Source organism: Myotis yumanensis, unplaced genomic scaffold (genome assembly GCF_028538775.1).
Source record: "Myotis yumanensis isolate MYYU_CA2020_CCGP unplaced genomic scaffold, mMyoYum1.0.hap1 SCAF_4, whole genome shotgun sequence".
In the NCBI taxonomy this organism is placed as follows: Eukaryota; Metazoa; Chordata; class Mammalia; order Chiroptera; family Vespertilionidae; genus Myotis; species Myotis yumanensis.
In genome coordinates this window covers 91,960,077-91,973,992 of record NW_027223755.1, presented here as the reverse complement: position 1 = coordinate 91,973,992, position 13,916 = coordinate 91,960,077, and the positions used below count along the sequence as shown (strand labels likewise).

The 13,916-nt window shown below is 46.9% G+C and overlaps 1 protein-coding gene across 1 annotated transcript in view; it reads right to left on the bottom strand.

The window, feature by feature from the left end:
* CPPED1 (calcineurin like phosphoesterase domain containing 1) overlaps window positions 1–13,916 on the bottom strand; it is a 113,632-nt gene that overhangs the window by 27,844 nt on the left and 71,872 nt on the right. The window contains exon 3 of the mRNA XM_070412957.1: window positions 9,643–10,065. Within this exon, the coding sequence (XP_070269058.1) occupies window positions 9,643–10,065 (423 nt within the window). The remainder of the gene's footprint in view (window positions 1–9,642; window positions 10,066–13,916) is intronic.

Genomic DNA, 13,916 nt, shown 5'->3' with positions numbered 1-13,916 from the left:
GTGGTTAAAATGACACGAGATAATACTGTGTGTGACATACTCTTATGCTTCTAAAATGCTCATATGATACGATTTCAGTTGTATGAAAAGGAACTTCTTAGTAATAAGAAATCGTTCCTGAATGGATTGCTTACAAACCAAGCCACCTACTCAAAACATCCCAACCTGTGCAACCAGGCAGACGGCACCTTTGTGTTAAAGGACAAGTCATTCTAAAGACGCAGGATTTCATAAAGCCAAGCAAGTGACACTAGGGAGCTGTGCAATTGCGGGGAAGTCACCGACAAATACAGCTCCGGCAGAGTAAAGACACGCTGGTTTCGGTGGAGGCAATAATCAGATTATTGACGGACTCAGAAACAGGCCCTCAGGAAAACTGATGAACCGTAATCTTTTCTCTTACACAAATGACCCTCAACGCTGCTGCCAGCGCCAAGTGTAAAGCGCAGGATGCTGCCAGACAACTATTTCAGACAACTCTGGCTGAGGAACCAAGCAGACATTCGCCTTATTCTTTATTCATTCTAAGAGTTGGTGCAACTGCAGTAACAACCATCACTTTATCATGCGGACATAGACTGGTTGTCATAATGTGTCTCTTTTATCAAGATAATGTCTCAAATCAACCTTTATTTTTATTTTACCACTATTTTCAATGAGCTACGGTCCCCGTTTTTTAAGCGAGCTTTTGCAGGGGCCCATAATCCTCAGATAAGAGCCAAACTGAACTTGTACCCCTGGGCAGCGCTTCAGAGAGTCTGTAGGGTGGTACGGCTCCCTCCCTGTTTCAAGAAAAACAATAAAGACAGCATCTTTGTCGCAGAAGGCACAATTCACACACTCAAGGGGAAGGAATGAGCTCAGAGGCTTACTCTAAGAAAAATTGCTGCTTGCTGAGGCCAGAGGGGAATCCCAAGTCCAGAGGACTCCCTGGGCCCTCACTCTGCCCCCCAGACACTCCCATTCTGAGCCCAGGTGTCTGGCTGGGCCAGCTCCTTCTCTGAGACAGCCCTTGGGGGTGGGGGGGAGGGGGTGTGAGCTGATAGGACCTGCCCCAACTCAAGCTGGCCTGGCTCCTCTTTTCTTGCTGCGAACACCCAGGCCCAATGCACACTCTGCTCATTACCCTGATAGCAACACGAGAGCCAGGCCCCAGGGTCAGAGTCCTCGGTGTGAGCCCAGCTGTGTGAATCTGGGTAAGCTGATTGGTCTCTCTGTGCCTCAGGTTCCTTGTCTATAAACTCACAATACTACCTGTAGTATATTATTAAAAATAAGTGGTTGGTAATTATTATTATATTAATAATATGTTAATTGTGTTTTAAATGGCTTTTGGAGTAAAACTGATGGCAGTTGGTTACCCTGTGGTTTTTAGCACCCACCGGTGGCACACCATGGGGCTCTCTCTGGGACATGGCACCCAGCGTGGCGGGCAGAGATGTGGCAGAAGACACGGTCACAAAGACTTGGATTCCAATTCTGGCAACACTCTGGCAACCCAGCAGTGGGTGAGAGGTAGGGACTCAAGGAAAAAGAGAAAATGTACTTCTTACACATCAATTTATCTAATGTTGCCATTTATATATTTTTATATCAACAGTGGTAACAGTAAGATGGAAGATATAAACAGTACTGCTGACACTGTGTCAAGGTGCTGGGTTATCGCATCAGATCCCTTCACAGCTGTGCGACCTGAACAGGTGATACGGCCTCTAGGACCCGAGTTTGCTGGCCTTCAAGTGCAGAGAGTGCCAACATCTCGTAGGCTGCTGTGCAGGCTGTGGTGCCAATGAGGAAGCCACTGACACTAATGGAGTAATAATAAGACTGACCATTAGCCAGGGCTCACAAGCAGCTTATTAATCGTTTGCCTTTTTCAAAAGAAAAACTGCTCTATTAGGTATCTCCCTGAGGTACACTAAAGAAGTGAGGTCACGGGCCCCTGAGGCAGAGAGGAAGTGCAGACCCCACCCAGGCGGTGGCCCAGCGGAGGCTCATGGCTAAGGCAGCTCCACACAGGCTCCAGACTAGGCCCCTTCCACCTGGGAACAGCAGGGAACTCCTCACCTGGACGCCCAACGGTGTACAGGACAGTGCCTGACATAAAGGAGACGTCCAAGAAAAAATCCTCTTCCTTCCTCTTACTGTCTATAATTTCAATTGAAGGAGGAGTCAGGAGCCAGAGCCTCTGCTCCTTCCTATTCTGTGTTCGGCGTCCTCACCTGTCCCGCAGGCGCTGTGACCAGGGGCACGAAGAGCCATGCCTGCACCGGGAGGCGTTACCCAAATGGGTGCTATTCCTTTACTTCCAAATGAATCATCAACAAACATTTTTTGTTAAGTAAAACAGAAAAATGAGATTAAAGCAATTTTTAGCTTACGTTACACTGCAACATCCTTAATTTGTATTTACACTGTTCTACATAATGGGGGCAAATGCCTCTTACATGAAAGCAAGTGTAGTAGATACAAAATACTTCGAGCTAGTATAGGAAATGAGTGTTCAGCTGGCTGAGGGATATTCCAATTTGACAATGGAATCCCACTGCTCATTTGAAAGTGACACTAACTGCTGTTTTTAAAGCACGACCTGTGAGAGAGGAGGTAATATTTTGACTTGATAAACTTAGACCCCTCTCTTTCCCATGCACTTTTAGGTCCTTTTGGAAATGTTGCAATGGGATTTTTCAACAAGATTTTAATTCGCAGTGTAAGAGTGAGCTACAATACAGGAGAAGGACCGGTCCGTGTTGCTCATGCCCGTCCTCACGCCTACCCCCCGCCCCAGCTATCTGTTGAATGAATGAATGTTGACTTAATTTGGGGAACCAGCAGCACACACTTACACATGCCAGATTCTCAATTTATAAATATTTACATCAGGACTTGATTTTAGCTTTAATTAGTCCAACTGTTAAGGGTACCTCCAAAGTGAGAAATGTAATCCATCACGTCGCACCAGATGTAGCTTCGGCAGTTGGTCTTTTATCTAGTTTTATATGAAACACAGACTTCAAATGACTAAAGCAGGATGTTTTATGGTGAATTGACTGGGAAAATAAACTCAAAACCAAATCATAAAAAATAAATTAAAGAGGGTAAATTCCTCAAGCTGATATGCCCCCAGAAACTCCCAATTCTACACGAGCTTAAAAAAAGAACTGTTTGTGAGCTTGACTTGGAAGTTGGTTAAAATGCATTTTAAACAGAGGGCACATCAGATGCTCGCCATTGCCTTGTGAACATATTTGCCAGATTCAGAAAGACATGACTATGAAGTTATGCTTTCAAAGGTGTGTTTACTAACACATTAATTGGCGAGGTATGTGCTTTAAAAAAATAAAGTCAAATTCCATTGGAATTGTCCATTTAGCTCAGTGATTTCCAACCTTTTAAACTAGTACAACCCTTTAGATAAAACTAAAAATAACATGCATTCCTCAACCACCCTGAACAACCTCAGATTCCCTGCGACTCTATTTTCCTAGGAGCCAAGAGGTTTTTGTCCAGCTTCGCTTACTGTAGTTTGTATTATGAAGAATTGCTAATTCCTTGCTTTTTCTTTTTCTTTTTGAAATGTTGATTCTTTTTTAAAAAAAATATTTTTATTGATTTTTTACAGAGAGGAAGGGAGAGGGATAGGGAGTTAGAAACATCGATGAAAGAGAAACATCGACCAGCTGCCTCCTGCACACCTCCTATTGGGGATGTGCCCACAACCAAGGTACATGCCCTTGACCGGAATCGAACCTGGGACCTTTCAGTCCACAGGCCGACGCTCCATCCACTGAGCCAAACCGGTTTGGCTAATTCCTTGTTTTTTTAATTTATAACGTTATGCTAGCACACTGCAGGCATGTCCCCAGACATGCCTGTCCTCACCTGGAGCCTCTCACGTGCACCCCACAAGAAGACCTGGCCCTCCCGCCGGCACCACAGGGTGAGAAGCCCTGCTCTCACTACAGGAAGAGCCAGCCCCCACCAAAGCACATTTGCCTGCCAGGGGCTCACAGCATGTAACAACAAACAACCCTTTATCACGCACATACTCTGTCCCAGGCATGGTGCCAATGCTTACATGCCACACTCTATTTGACTGTCACACCAACCCTATGGTGTTGGGATGATACCCCACTTAACAAGTGAGAAGCCAAGGCAGAAAGATGTTTGCCAACTCACGTGCAGCCACTTACCTGGGGAGCAGCCCCGAGGGATGTGAAGCTAGGTCTATCCAAAGTCAAAGCCTGTCTGCGCCCCCTGGTGTTGTATAGCGTCACCCACCCCACTGGTGCGGACATGGCACCCCTGTACCACGGTCACAATTTTTGCCTGACCGGCATACTACCCCTGCTATTCTCTTTCTTCAAATTGATGAGCTAGTTATATTTTTCCTAACACATGTTAAACACTCAAGTGTTGGATTTTAAGTGCCCCCATGTACCCTCCCACCTCCACCCCCACCTCCAATTACATCAGGGGCCTCCAATGGGACGTGCCTCGCCCACTCACACCAGCCCCTGAGGAACCAGAGCCCAGTTCAGGGAAGTGAGGCAGGCAGCTGTCCCAGGGAAGTCACCTGACACATCCTGGAACTGGACACATGCACAGTGCGGACAAGGCCCGGGAAGAGCAAGAGCTACGCACTGTAATGGGAACATTTCTCTAAGCCAAGGTGGCAAAACCATGGCCTCCAGGCCCAACACCTGTTGGTTAATAAAGTGTTACTGGAACACAGCCTGAGGAGCAGCACTGAAGGATCCTAAGCCACGCCCATTTGCTTAGGAGTCCTCTGTAACAACTAAGTAAGATGCTACAGAGACTAGTCCAACATTTCTGACCCTTTGCAGAAAAAGTTTACCAACCCTTGCTCTAGGTAATGCATTTCCCATCCAGAAGTCAGCTGGTAAACACCAATCCACAGGTAACATAAGCATTACCTATGATTCTGCTAATAAAAATAGGTTTGAATCAAGTTTAAATCCATTCCATTAACCAATATTTATTTATTGAGGGGCTACTATGGGACAGTGTTGGCTAGCTAGGGGCTGGGCTTACAAAGGTGAACAAAGTTAAGCTGCGATTCCACTTCCTGGAAAACAACAACAACCAGGATGTCAAATAATTTCAATACAATGTAGTTAAGATGTTAGAGTACAATTTGATGTTTTATTTTTCCCATAAAGTGAATTCTAATACGGTAACATTGGGCTAAAAGCTCTGCTCTTGTGTGTTTTTTTTGTTTGTTTTAAACATAAATACTAGAGATGAAACTATAATTTTGTGAAATTATTGATCAAATTTTGCAGGCTCTTCCTGTATTGAGATTTTTTCATAATTGTCAAACTCACTCTCGGCTCTCTACTACACAGTTCTGATCTCTCTGCTGAAAGTGGAAAAAAGCAAAGGTATCGAGACATTGAGCAAACAGTTAAAGAGTTAGACTTTTATTTTTTAAGATTGAATTTTTAAATTGGAATCCGTATTAGCTGGTTCACACATTAACCTTCTGCTAAAAAAGGCACGAAGGATGGAGACGGTGGCCAGGTTCAACTAAGATTTCATTATCTACTATCTATCTTTGCAACTCCAACTAGGTATCAGGTGAATTATGGGGAAAGCCAATTTCGACATCCTCTGGATGTGATGAAATTGATTATCCTCAGGCAGAGCTAAAAGAAGGCAGAAAATAGCGGAGCCGCTTCACAGCTGTGCATCTGTCCCGCCCTGATAACTCTTTATTTGTACTGGCTATTGACAACGTTTTTTATCAGACAAAGAGGTTTTTATTGAGCTTCCGAAAGAGAAAGAGAATGCATCCGTTTCTAGGGAAACCTGAGCCGGGAAGCCCGCAGGCTTGGATTCAGAGGCGGCATCCCTCCACACAAGGTGGCCCGTTGTGTAGTAACAGCCCTCCTCCTCATTTACCTCATCCATTTAGAGATTAACGCAACAATGTGAGATGATTGTTGATGCTCGTTATTAAATCATTTATTCATCCCACACAATGACTCAGAATTATTCATTAAGCTTGCTGGGAGGAAGCTGGGTTTTACCTCCAGAGTGGTTTGAGGAGGGATGTGCTCTCTAAAAGGATATTTTATAACAACACAATTACCATAATTAAAAGCTAACCTGGATATTCTGATGAGCTTTTGACATATTTTTTAAGTAGTGGCATTTTAACGCAGGAGATAAATGAGACTGCAGCAGGAGTAGGGAATAATACTGCTGTGGGGGAAAGCGGAGGCAGTATTAAATACCATCACCACCCCCAATTTCATCATGGTCTTCAAGTTAATTGATTTTACAAAATGTCACTAGAACTTCTGGCTTCCCAAAACGAGTTCAAAAGTTGTTGCTGCGACCGAGCCATCCCCTGCATCACTGAGTCACAGAGCAGACATGCCCAGGAGAGCCCACCTACCTGAGCTTCCCCACCAAGCAGGTCACTCGGCCTGCCAGAGCTGCGTCCACATCTGACCCCCTCTCTTCTCCATGCTGCCTGTGGTTTGTTCTGTGTTTGAAAGGCCCTTAAGCAAAGGGCCTGGCTTGGTTAAGCCACTAAAACTGACGGGGACTGCAGTTAGAGCACCCATCTCTCTGGTTTTCCCCGTGAGCAGGTCTAGGGGAGATCCTGAGGCAGTAGCCTCGAGGACGCCTTCTCACAGGTGTAAGTGGTGCCTGGCAGTGTTACAGAATTTACCAGGCGACCGAAAAAATACACAGGAGTACCGGAGGCACAGGAAAAACCCATTTATTTCCCAACATTTCACATGTATCGGTAAGGTGACTCAGGGGAGTCTGTTTCTCTCCAAATCCTGAGCCCCCCCAATATGGAGGAAGCTTTTCCTTTATACCCCTTTGGTTTCTTTGTCCCCCACATATGGACCATACTTCCGGACCTTTCACAGGCTTTGCAAAAAGCCCCATGTGCTGGGATGGGGGCAGTGGGACATCTCAAGGCCTGGCCTGGCGCCAGCACTGATAACTCCATCTGGGGATGGTTTATGGCCTCTCTAAAATGGGAGTAGTATTTTGGGTAAACAGGGCTTGCAGGACCAGATAATTAAAGGGGCAATGACTAGATTCAGATTGCTAACCTCCCCCCCCCCCCCCCCCCCCCCGCCCCCGCCAAATGTCTCATCTTCCCCATCAGCAGGAATATTGGGAGGCCAGCTGTGAAGTGAGAAAGAACTGCTTGTGAGACTGGAGAGCCAGCATGTGGATTAGAGCAGAAGGATGCACAAGACCAAAGGCTTGGAGGCCCTGTGATGGGCACTAACAGGCGAACACCTTCCGGGAAGGCTGGGCCTGGAGCTCTGAGAAACCAGGACTTGGCCTGCTCTGCACCGGCCTACGGCGGTGCCAAACAAGGACATGGGCTATGGTCAGTCCGTCAGGGAGGGAAGGAGTGTTAGTTTCAGCCCTTCGTTGGTCCTACAAACACTGATGAGGAATTTATTGTGTGAGCCCTGAGCCAGGCCTCCTGCATGCAGGTGACTACAGTGTCTCTGTTCGAGAGATGAGAGTCCAGTGGGGGATTCAGGAAGCTGAGAAGGGGGCGCTGGGGGAACCTCATCCTGAAGGTGTCAGAGTAAAGCAGGTGTTGGCCAGGTGAAGTGGAAGAGGCAGAGATGAAGAGGAGGCCTCTGGCACCGGGCGGAGATGGACTGCAATGGGGAAGAATGGGCCCGGGTACCAGGTCAGAGCTGTTGCCCCGAACCGGATGAGAGACATGGTGGCCTAGAAGAGTGGACAGGATGTTGATATCAGGAGGCAGAACAAAAGGCACATGACACATCAGAGTCTCCCTGGGATAGGAGGCTCTGCTAGGCACAGTCCGTCAGGTTCTGGAGCCAGATGCACTGAGTGGAGTAAGAAACCCGCACCCTGCCCTGTCCCCTGCTTAGCAAGCAACCTCCAGATAATAATAGCCTTTCGGGAAGAGACTGCTGCTAGGGCTGAGGGGAGGGCTTCAGTCTTACATGAATCATTTCATTGGCATTCGGTGGGAGATGTTAGCTTCTGGGAGCGGGGGCAAGTGGAGTCTGTCCCCACGACAGGCCAGCCCTGGTGTGCCAACAAATCCTCCCTGGCGAGCAGGGCTGCAGGCCTGACGGGAGGTGGCCGGCACAGCCCAGATCTGATGCCACCCTGGCGGTGGGCAGCAGGCTCCCCCGAGGATGCCCTGTTAGAGCTGTGGGCTCTCTCTATAAAATCTACAGGTCTTACTATCTGGGGTGCTAGTGGCCGCATGTGCTCCATCCTACGATGGGAAACCCCGAAGCACATGCCACTCAAGACTGTGGTTGACAACAGCAGAGAACAAAGAGCAGCCACGTGGATGGCATTTGCATCATTTAACATTTGATATGAAAGGAATCATTTGAGTGGCATAAAATGTTCTCTCTGACATTATTTTTTGTTAAAAAACAGTCTCCATGGTGTTGCTGATGCCATCTTGACACTTTATTTCCTTGTCATCAAAACGGTTTTCTACACCAACTCAAGCACGGCACAAAATTTCAAAGACCGTAATAGTTTTCTAACTTCATCTCCATGGAACAGTTGGAAAATGCCTCCAATTATGCAAGCTTTTTATAAAATGCCTCAAAAATACAGAAGGGCCTATTGTACTTTTCACAAGTGAATGCGAACTCATTTAATGATCAAAGATGAAAAGAAGAGTGTCAGGGTTTTTTTTAAAAATTCTAATGAATGATTGCTACTTGGTTAGGCCACCTCCCTCTCCTTACCCCCTAACCGACACATTTACATTTTAGAAAAGTCTGAAAAAGTGCACTCTGGAAAGATCTAAACAGAGGCATTAGGACCAAAACAAGAGATACAACAGTTGTCAAAACTGGAATCCTGCCAGGTCTCTGAAACCTCAGGGGTCAGCTGAGATCACACCGCTGTTCCCAAGAGGAACACTGCAGGTGCTCCCAGGGGCAGAAGTGAGGTGTGTGAGCTAGTGCTGCACAGAGTGCCACCAGAAACCAGATCCACAAAGGGAGCCTCTCATGCTCTATGAGTGTGCACACACGTGTCAAATGCATGACCACTGTAAATGTACTGCTTACGTTTAATGTACATTTCTCTCTCCTGGTTCTGGAGGAGACGTGGTCCTCTCCAAAGGAGAGCCAATGAGGCCCAGGGCCTGCCCACTGCAGCCCACCCAGGACTTCCCAGGTTATACCTGAGGGAGTGGGAAGCTTGGCTCTTAAAGGTCATCTGCCCGTGGGCAAGTTCCTGCTCCTCAGAGAAAGGAGAAAAGGTGCCCTGGCATCTTCCCTTTCCAGGGACACGCGTAGTCACACTCAGACCCTGCCCCAGTGCCCCCTACCTGCAGGACCCCCGCCCTCAGCTGTGAGCAGCTACCACAACGTTAGTACCCTGCCTAAGGGGCTATTCTAATGCTTTCAGCCTCTTCTCATTTAACCTCACAACCAGCCTATGAGAGCTACTCTTGCTGTTCCTACTTTACAGATGAGGAAACGGCGGCAGCTTGTCCCAGGCCTCACGGCCAGTGAGTGACAGAGCTGAATCAGAACCCCTTCGCCAGGCTGTGGAGGGGCAGAAGGATCTGGAAACCTCCCCTTGGACCACTCTTCCACCCAGACACTGGGGACCCGCTGCTACCTGCTTTGATGAACTTGTCTGCCATCTCCTTCCGCATGGGCTTGGTGAGGTTGAAGTAGTCATCCTCCTCGTCGATGCTTTGGAGGAAGAGGGGGATGTGCTGGAAGACGATGGCGTGCTGGCACTTCTGCTGCCCCGCCATGCTCAGCTGCTGGTCCAGCCACTGGTCCTGGGCCTGCTTCAGGGCAGGGCAACTGGAGGCGTCGTACAGTAACTGGGAGTTGAGGACGAGGAACAGGACGCCCCCGACCCAGAAGCTGAAATAGTCGTCTCCCCAAGTCTCCTGGAACTCCGCGATGGTCTCGGGCGTGGGGATGTTGCCCACGTCGTGGTTGCCGCTGACCAGGACCAGCGGGATGTCGCTGTCCACGTTCCTGAGCACCCGCTGCAGGTCCTTCGTCTGCTCCTTCCGCCAGGGCATCCCTGCAAGAGTGAGGGTCACGTTCTGAAATGGCTGAGGTTGTTTTGGCATTTATTCACATGAAATAAGAGGGAAGAACCTAGAAATGCATTCAACCGGGCAGAGAGAAACTGCAAAAGTCAGCCTATGCTAAAAGCAAATCAGCAAGTGAGTTGGAAACCACTGCCCCCTGGGTTGAACTGTCCTTCCCTCAGGATGCCTTGGATTTCAATGACTAAGTGGCATCTGACCCAACGTGCCGACTGAAGGATGGTGGAGTCACTGTCCTATTAAATGTTAGTGAAACTTGGTTTCTATCTTTTCTTTAGATGAAAAATAAGTATGAGTAGTTGAAACGGTCCCGCCCCGTCTCAGCGGGTCGGGATGTGCACCTGTGGGAGTCCCAAACTGAAGTTTCTCATACTATACACATGGCCTTGCAGACTGTGTGAGCACCTTTGTAGGAAAAATTCTTGGAATCTGAATGGCTTGATTCCTTTCATATGTGCCTTGCTAAATGCTCCCCACACAAAGAGGTATTTTATATTCCATTAGTGGTGTGTAAAAGCTCAAGTGCTCAATGTCTTAATATTAAGTGTATCCCCCCGGCACAAGATTCAGTTTGGAGATGATTATTTAACTCGGGTGGGGAAGCTTTTTTCTGCCGAAGGCCATTTGCAAATTTATAACATCATTTGTGGGCCATACACAATTATCAACTGAAAAATTAGCCTCTATATTTGGTCAAACATTTAATTAACTCGCCCCTAATGCCTTGGCAGGAACAGACCAAATGATATCTCAGCCTAAATGGCCCACGGGCCAGATGTTCCCCACCCAGATTTAGCTTGAGAATTGAAAAGTGTGTGGGTACCTGACTCTCTCAGATTCCTGGCTTCCACACTTGATATAATAATGCATTAAAACTTTCATAAATGGGTTCTAAAATGACCAATTCAAATCCACATCTGTTTTTTGAGCCTCTCTATGCTAATTTATTCAACAAATACGTACTGAGTGCAGACTACGCATAAGGGTCTGCTTTAGTTCCTGGGAGCAAGCTATGAGCCAAAGATACACCAAGTCTTCCCTTCAAACTGGGGAGCCAGGTAATTTGTCAAGTACATGACAGATGCACCCGTCTGTTTCAAATGTCATGCGGCGTTACTGAGAAAAGCCAAGTGGGGGAAGGCCATGCTTCCCGTGCCACGTTCGTACCGACGAATATGCTTAGTATCGTGCAAAGTCAGCACAAGAAAAACGGTGGTAAGAGCTGCCCAGCTGCCCAGGGGGTGATGAAAACTCACCTGGAAAAGCTTGCCATAGTGGATGAAAATTACACCCAACAGTTCATTTCCATCATGAGTTTAAAGGAAAGCAGAACGTCTTTATGAAGCAATTACAGCTAAGAAAGACCATAAAGCAGAAATGAAGGAATTCATCTAGATCCTAGACGGTCATAACATAGGCAGAGGTGAAACGGGAACTGGTAGAAATAACTCGGGAAAGAAGTAGAGGGAAACACAAGAACGTCTCAGAAGTTATGACTACAAAGGGAGTAGCAGCAGCGAGATCCCCTTTACAGCCAAGTACGTGCCAGTTTCCCTAGCCGTCCCCTGTGAGCGTAAGAAGGAGCGTTCTCCAATTGTTGAATATGCAGCTCCTCATATTCCCACATAGTCACACTTGTTCGTGGTGCGATACAGATATCCTCTGTCATTATTCTTTGCTTTCGCCTGTTGATCGGCATCCATTTCTGAAAGATTTGGTTAGGTTGCCATTGCAATCAGATCGATCCATTTAGAAATTCTGCCAACTTTTGTGTTCATCTACTTTTAGCTACCTTGCCTAAGAGTTGAGAATTTCCATATGTCACTGAAATGTTTTATATTTAATCCTAATAAGGTAAGTTAGTAAAAAGAAAAGAAAGACGCAGAGCCATCCTCTGCATGTGGATATCCAGTTGTCCAGCACCGTTTGTTACAGGGACTGTCTTTCTCCACTGAACTGTCTTGGCAACCTGGTCAGAAATCAACTGACCCTAAATATGGGAGTTTATGTGTGGGCTCTCATTTCTACTCCACTGATCTATGTCTATCCTTATGCCAGTACTACAGTGTTTTGATTACTGTAGCTTTCTAATAGGTTTAAAATCAGAAAGTGTGAGTCCTCCAACTCTGTTCTTCCTTTTGCAGGGTCCCCTGAACTTCCATATGCATTTCTGGATCAGCTCATTCAAGGTCCACCACACAAGAAGCTACAGCTTTTTAGGAAGGCTTGTTTGGGTTTCTGGCCACTGCAGACACACCGTGCCATGGCCTGGCTGTTCTCGGACTGGACCGTGGCCCAGCAGGGTTGGCCCTTGTCCAGGTTAAAGGTGAGGTGTCCTTCTGAGAGTAATGTCTGCTCACAGGAGAGGGAGGCAGTGGGGATGTGGGAGCCTTGATGTGCTCTGAGAAGGGTTCATGTTAAAAGGACTCTGTCCTCATAAAGATTCTTTGGCCAAAGGCAGAGGGGCTGGCAGAGAGGCAATTTTATGGTTTTCAGCAGGAGGTAATAAAAACTGGAACAGGGTAGTAATACTAGGAAAGGAAAGAAAGAAGACCATGTAAATATGTGTAAGAAAACACAGAGGAGAAAATATGTAAATGTTCGTCATTGTCTGCACTTGTCACTGTGGGCCAAGGTCGTCCATAATTTATTTCCCCCCAAAAGTGATCATCTCTCTAGTGTTTATGTTCTTTAAAGCCAACCTTGGAGCTATTATAAGATGTGTACATGCATGATGATGGGATACTCAATTGAACAGAATACTACTAGCACTTGGTACATGAAGTGCTACACGTGCATGGAAGACACTGCTCAAGGCTGACGCTGACAAGAGACATGCAACGTCCCGGGACAAAGTTCCAGGACAGTTATAAGCAGATTCGCCTTTGGAACTGGCAAGTCCCCTCAGGGGAAGGAACGACCAGTTCATTTCTGTTTAGAGCTGCTGGGGGTCAGGTGCATGAAAAGGTCTTAGTTAGAATGACTGCCTCTTTTTACTTTAAGATTCCATTTTATAATCGGAACTCTGGCACCTGGGGCTATGCTCCCAAAATCTTCGGTCTCATACAGGATTTTAAATATAAAACGTAATGAAAAATTAATAGACGTTTCAAAATTAAACTCCAAATAGTCACTGCTCTTTCAAAGCCAGAAGCAAAATCTACAACACCTCAGTTATCATAGGGCTAGAAGAACAGAAATTATTTGTCTTCAGCTAGGCATTTATTCAGCACACCTGCTGTCCTACTGTGTGCTAGGTCTTGGCCATACCAGTAGAAGGAAGGGAGTTATCTTTGTTCCCATGGAGCTCAACGTCTAGAAGGGGAACCAAAGATGGAAAAGGCAATGACCATGTCGTATTGCACAAGATGTGAAGTTATGTGACAGGAGCATCAGGCCCCGTGAAAGCACAGGGTGGGGGTGACCCACACAACTGAGAGAGCCTTCCCAGAGAAAGCAACACTCCCGCCAACATAAAAGGCTTAGGGGGGCTTAGGGCCTGCTGAAAAGGAAGCAAGCCTTCAGAGGCAAAGAAACAGCAGGGTGAAGCCGAGGTCAGAAAGAGGATCTGGCACCGGGAGGCGGGGCAGTGCAGAGTTGCAGCCAGAGTACCAAAAAGCGCACATTGTAGACTGCGGATTGTGTTCTCGGCACTGAGCAAAGCACGCCACACAGATGGCCTCACTCACTCCTATAAGAACCAATGCAGAATTAATAACACAAATGCGGAAACTAAGGCACGGGTGACGCCCTCATTCAAGGTCACAGAGTTTGTAAGATGCTCACTGGATTTTAACCCAGGTAGGGCTGCCAGATAAAATAT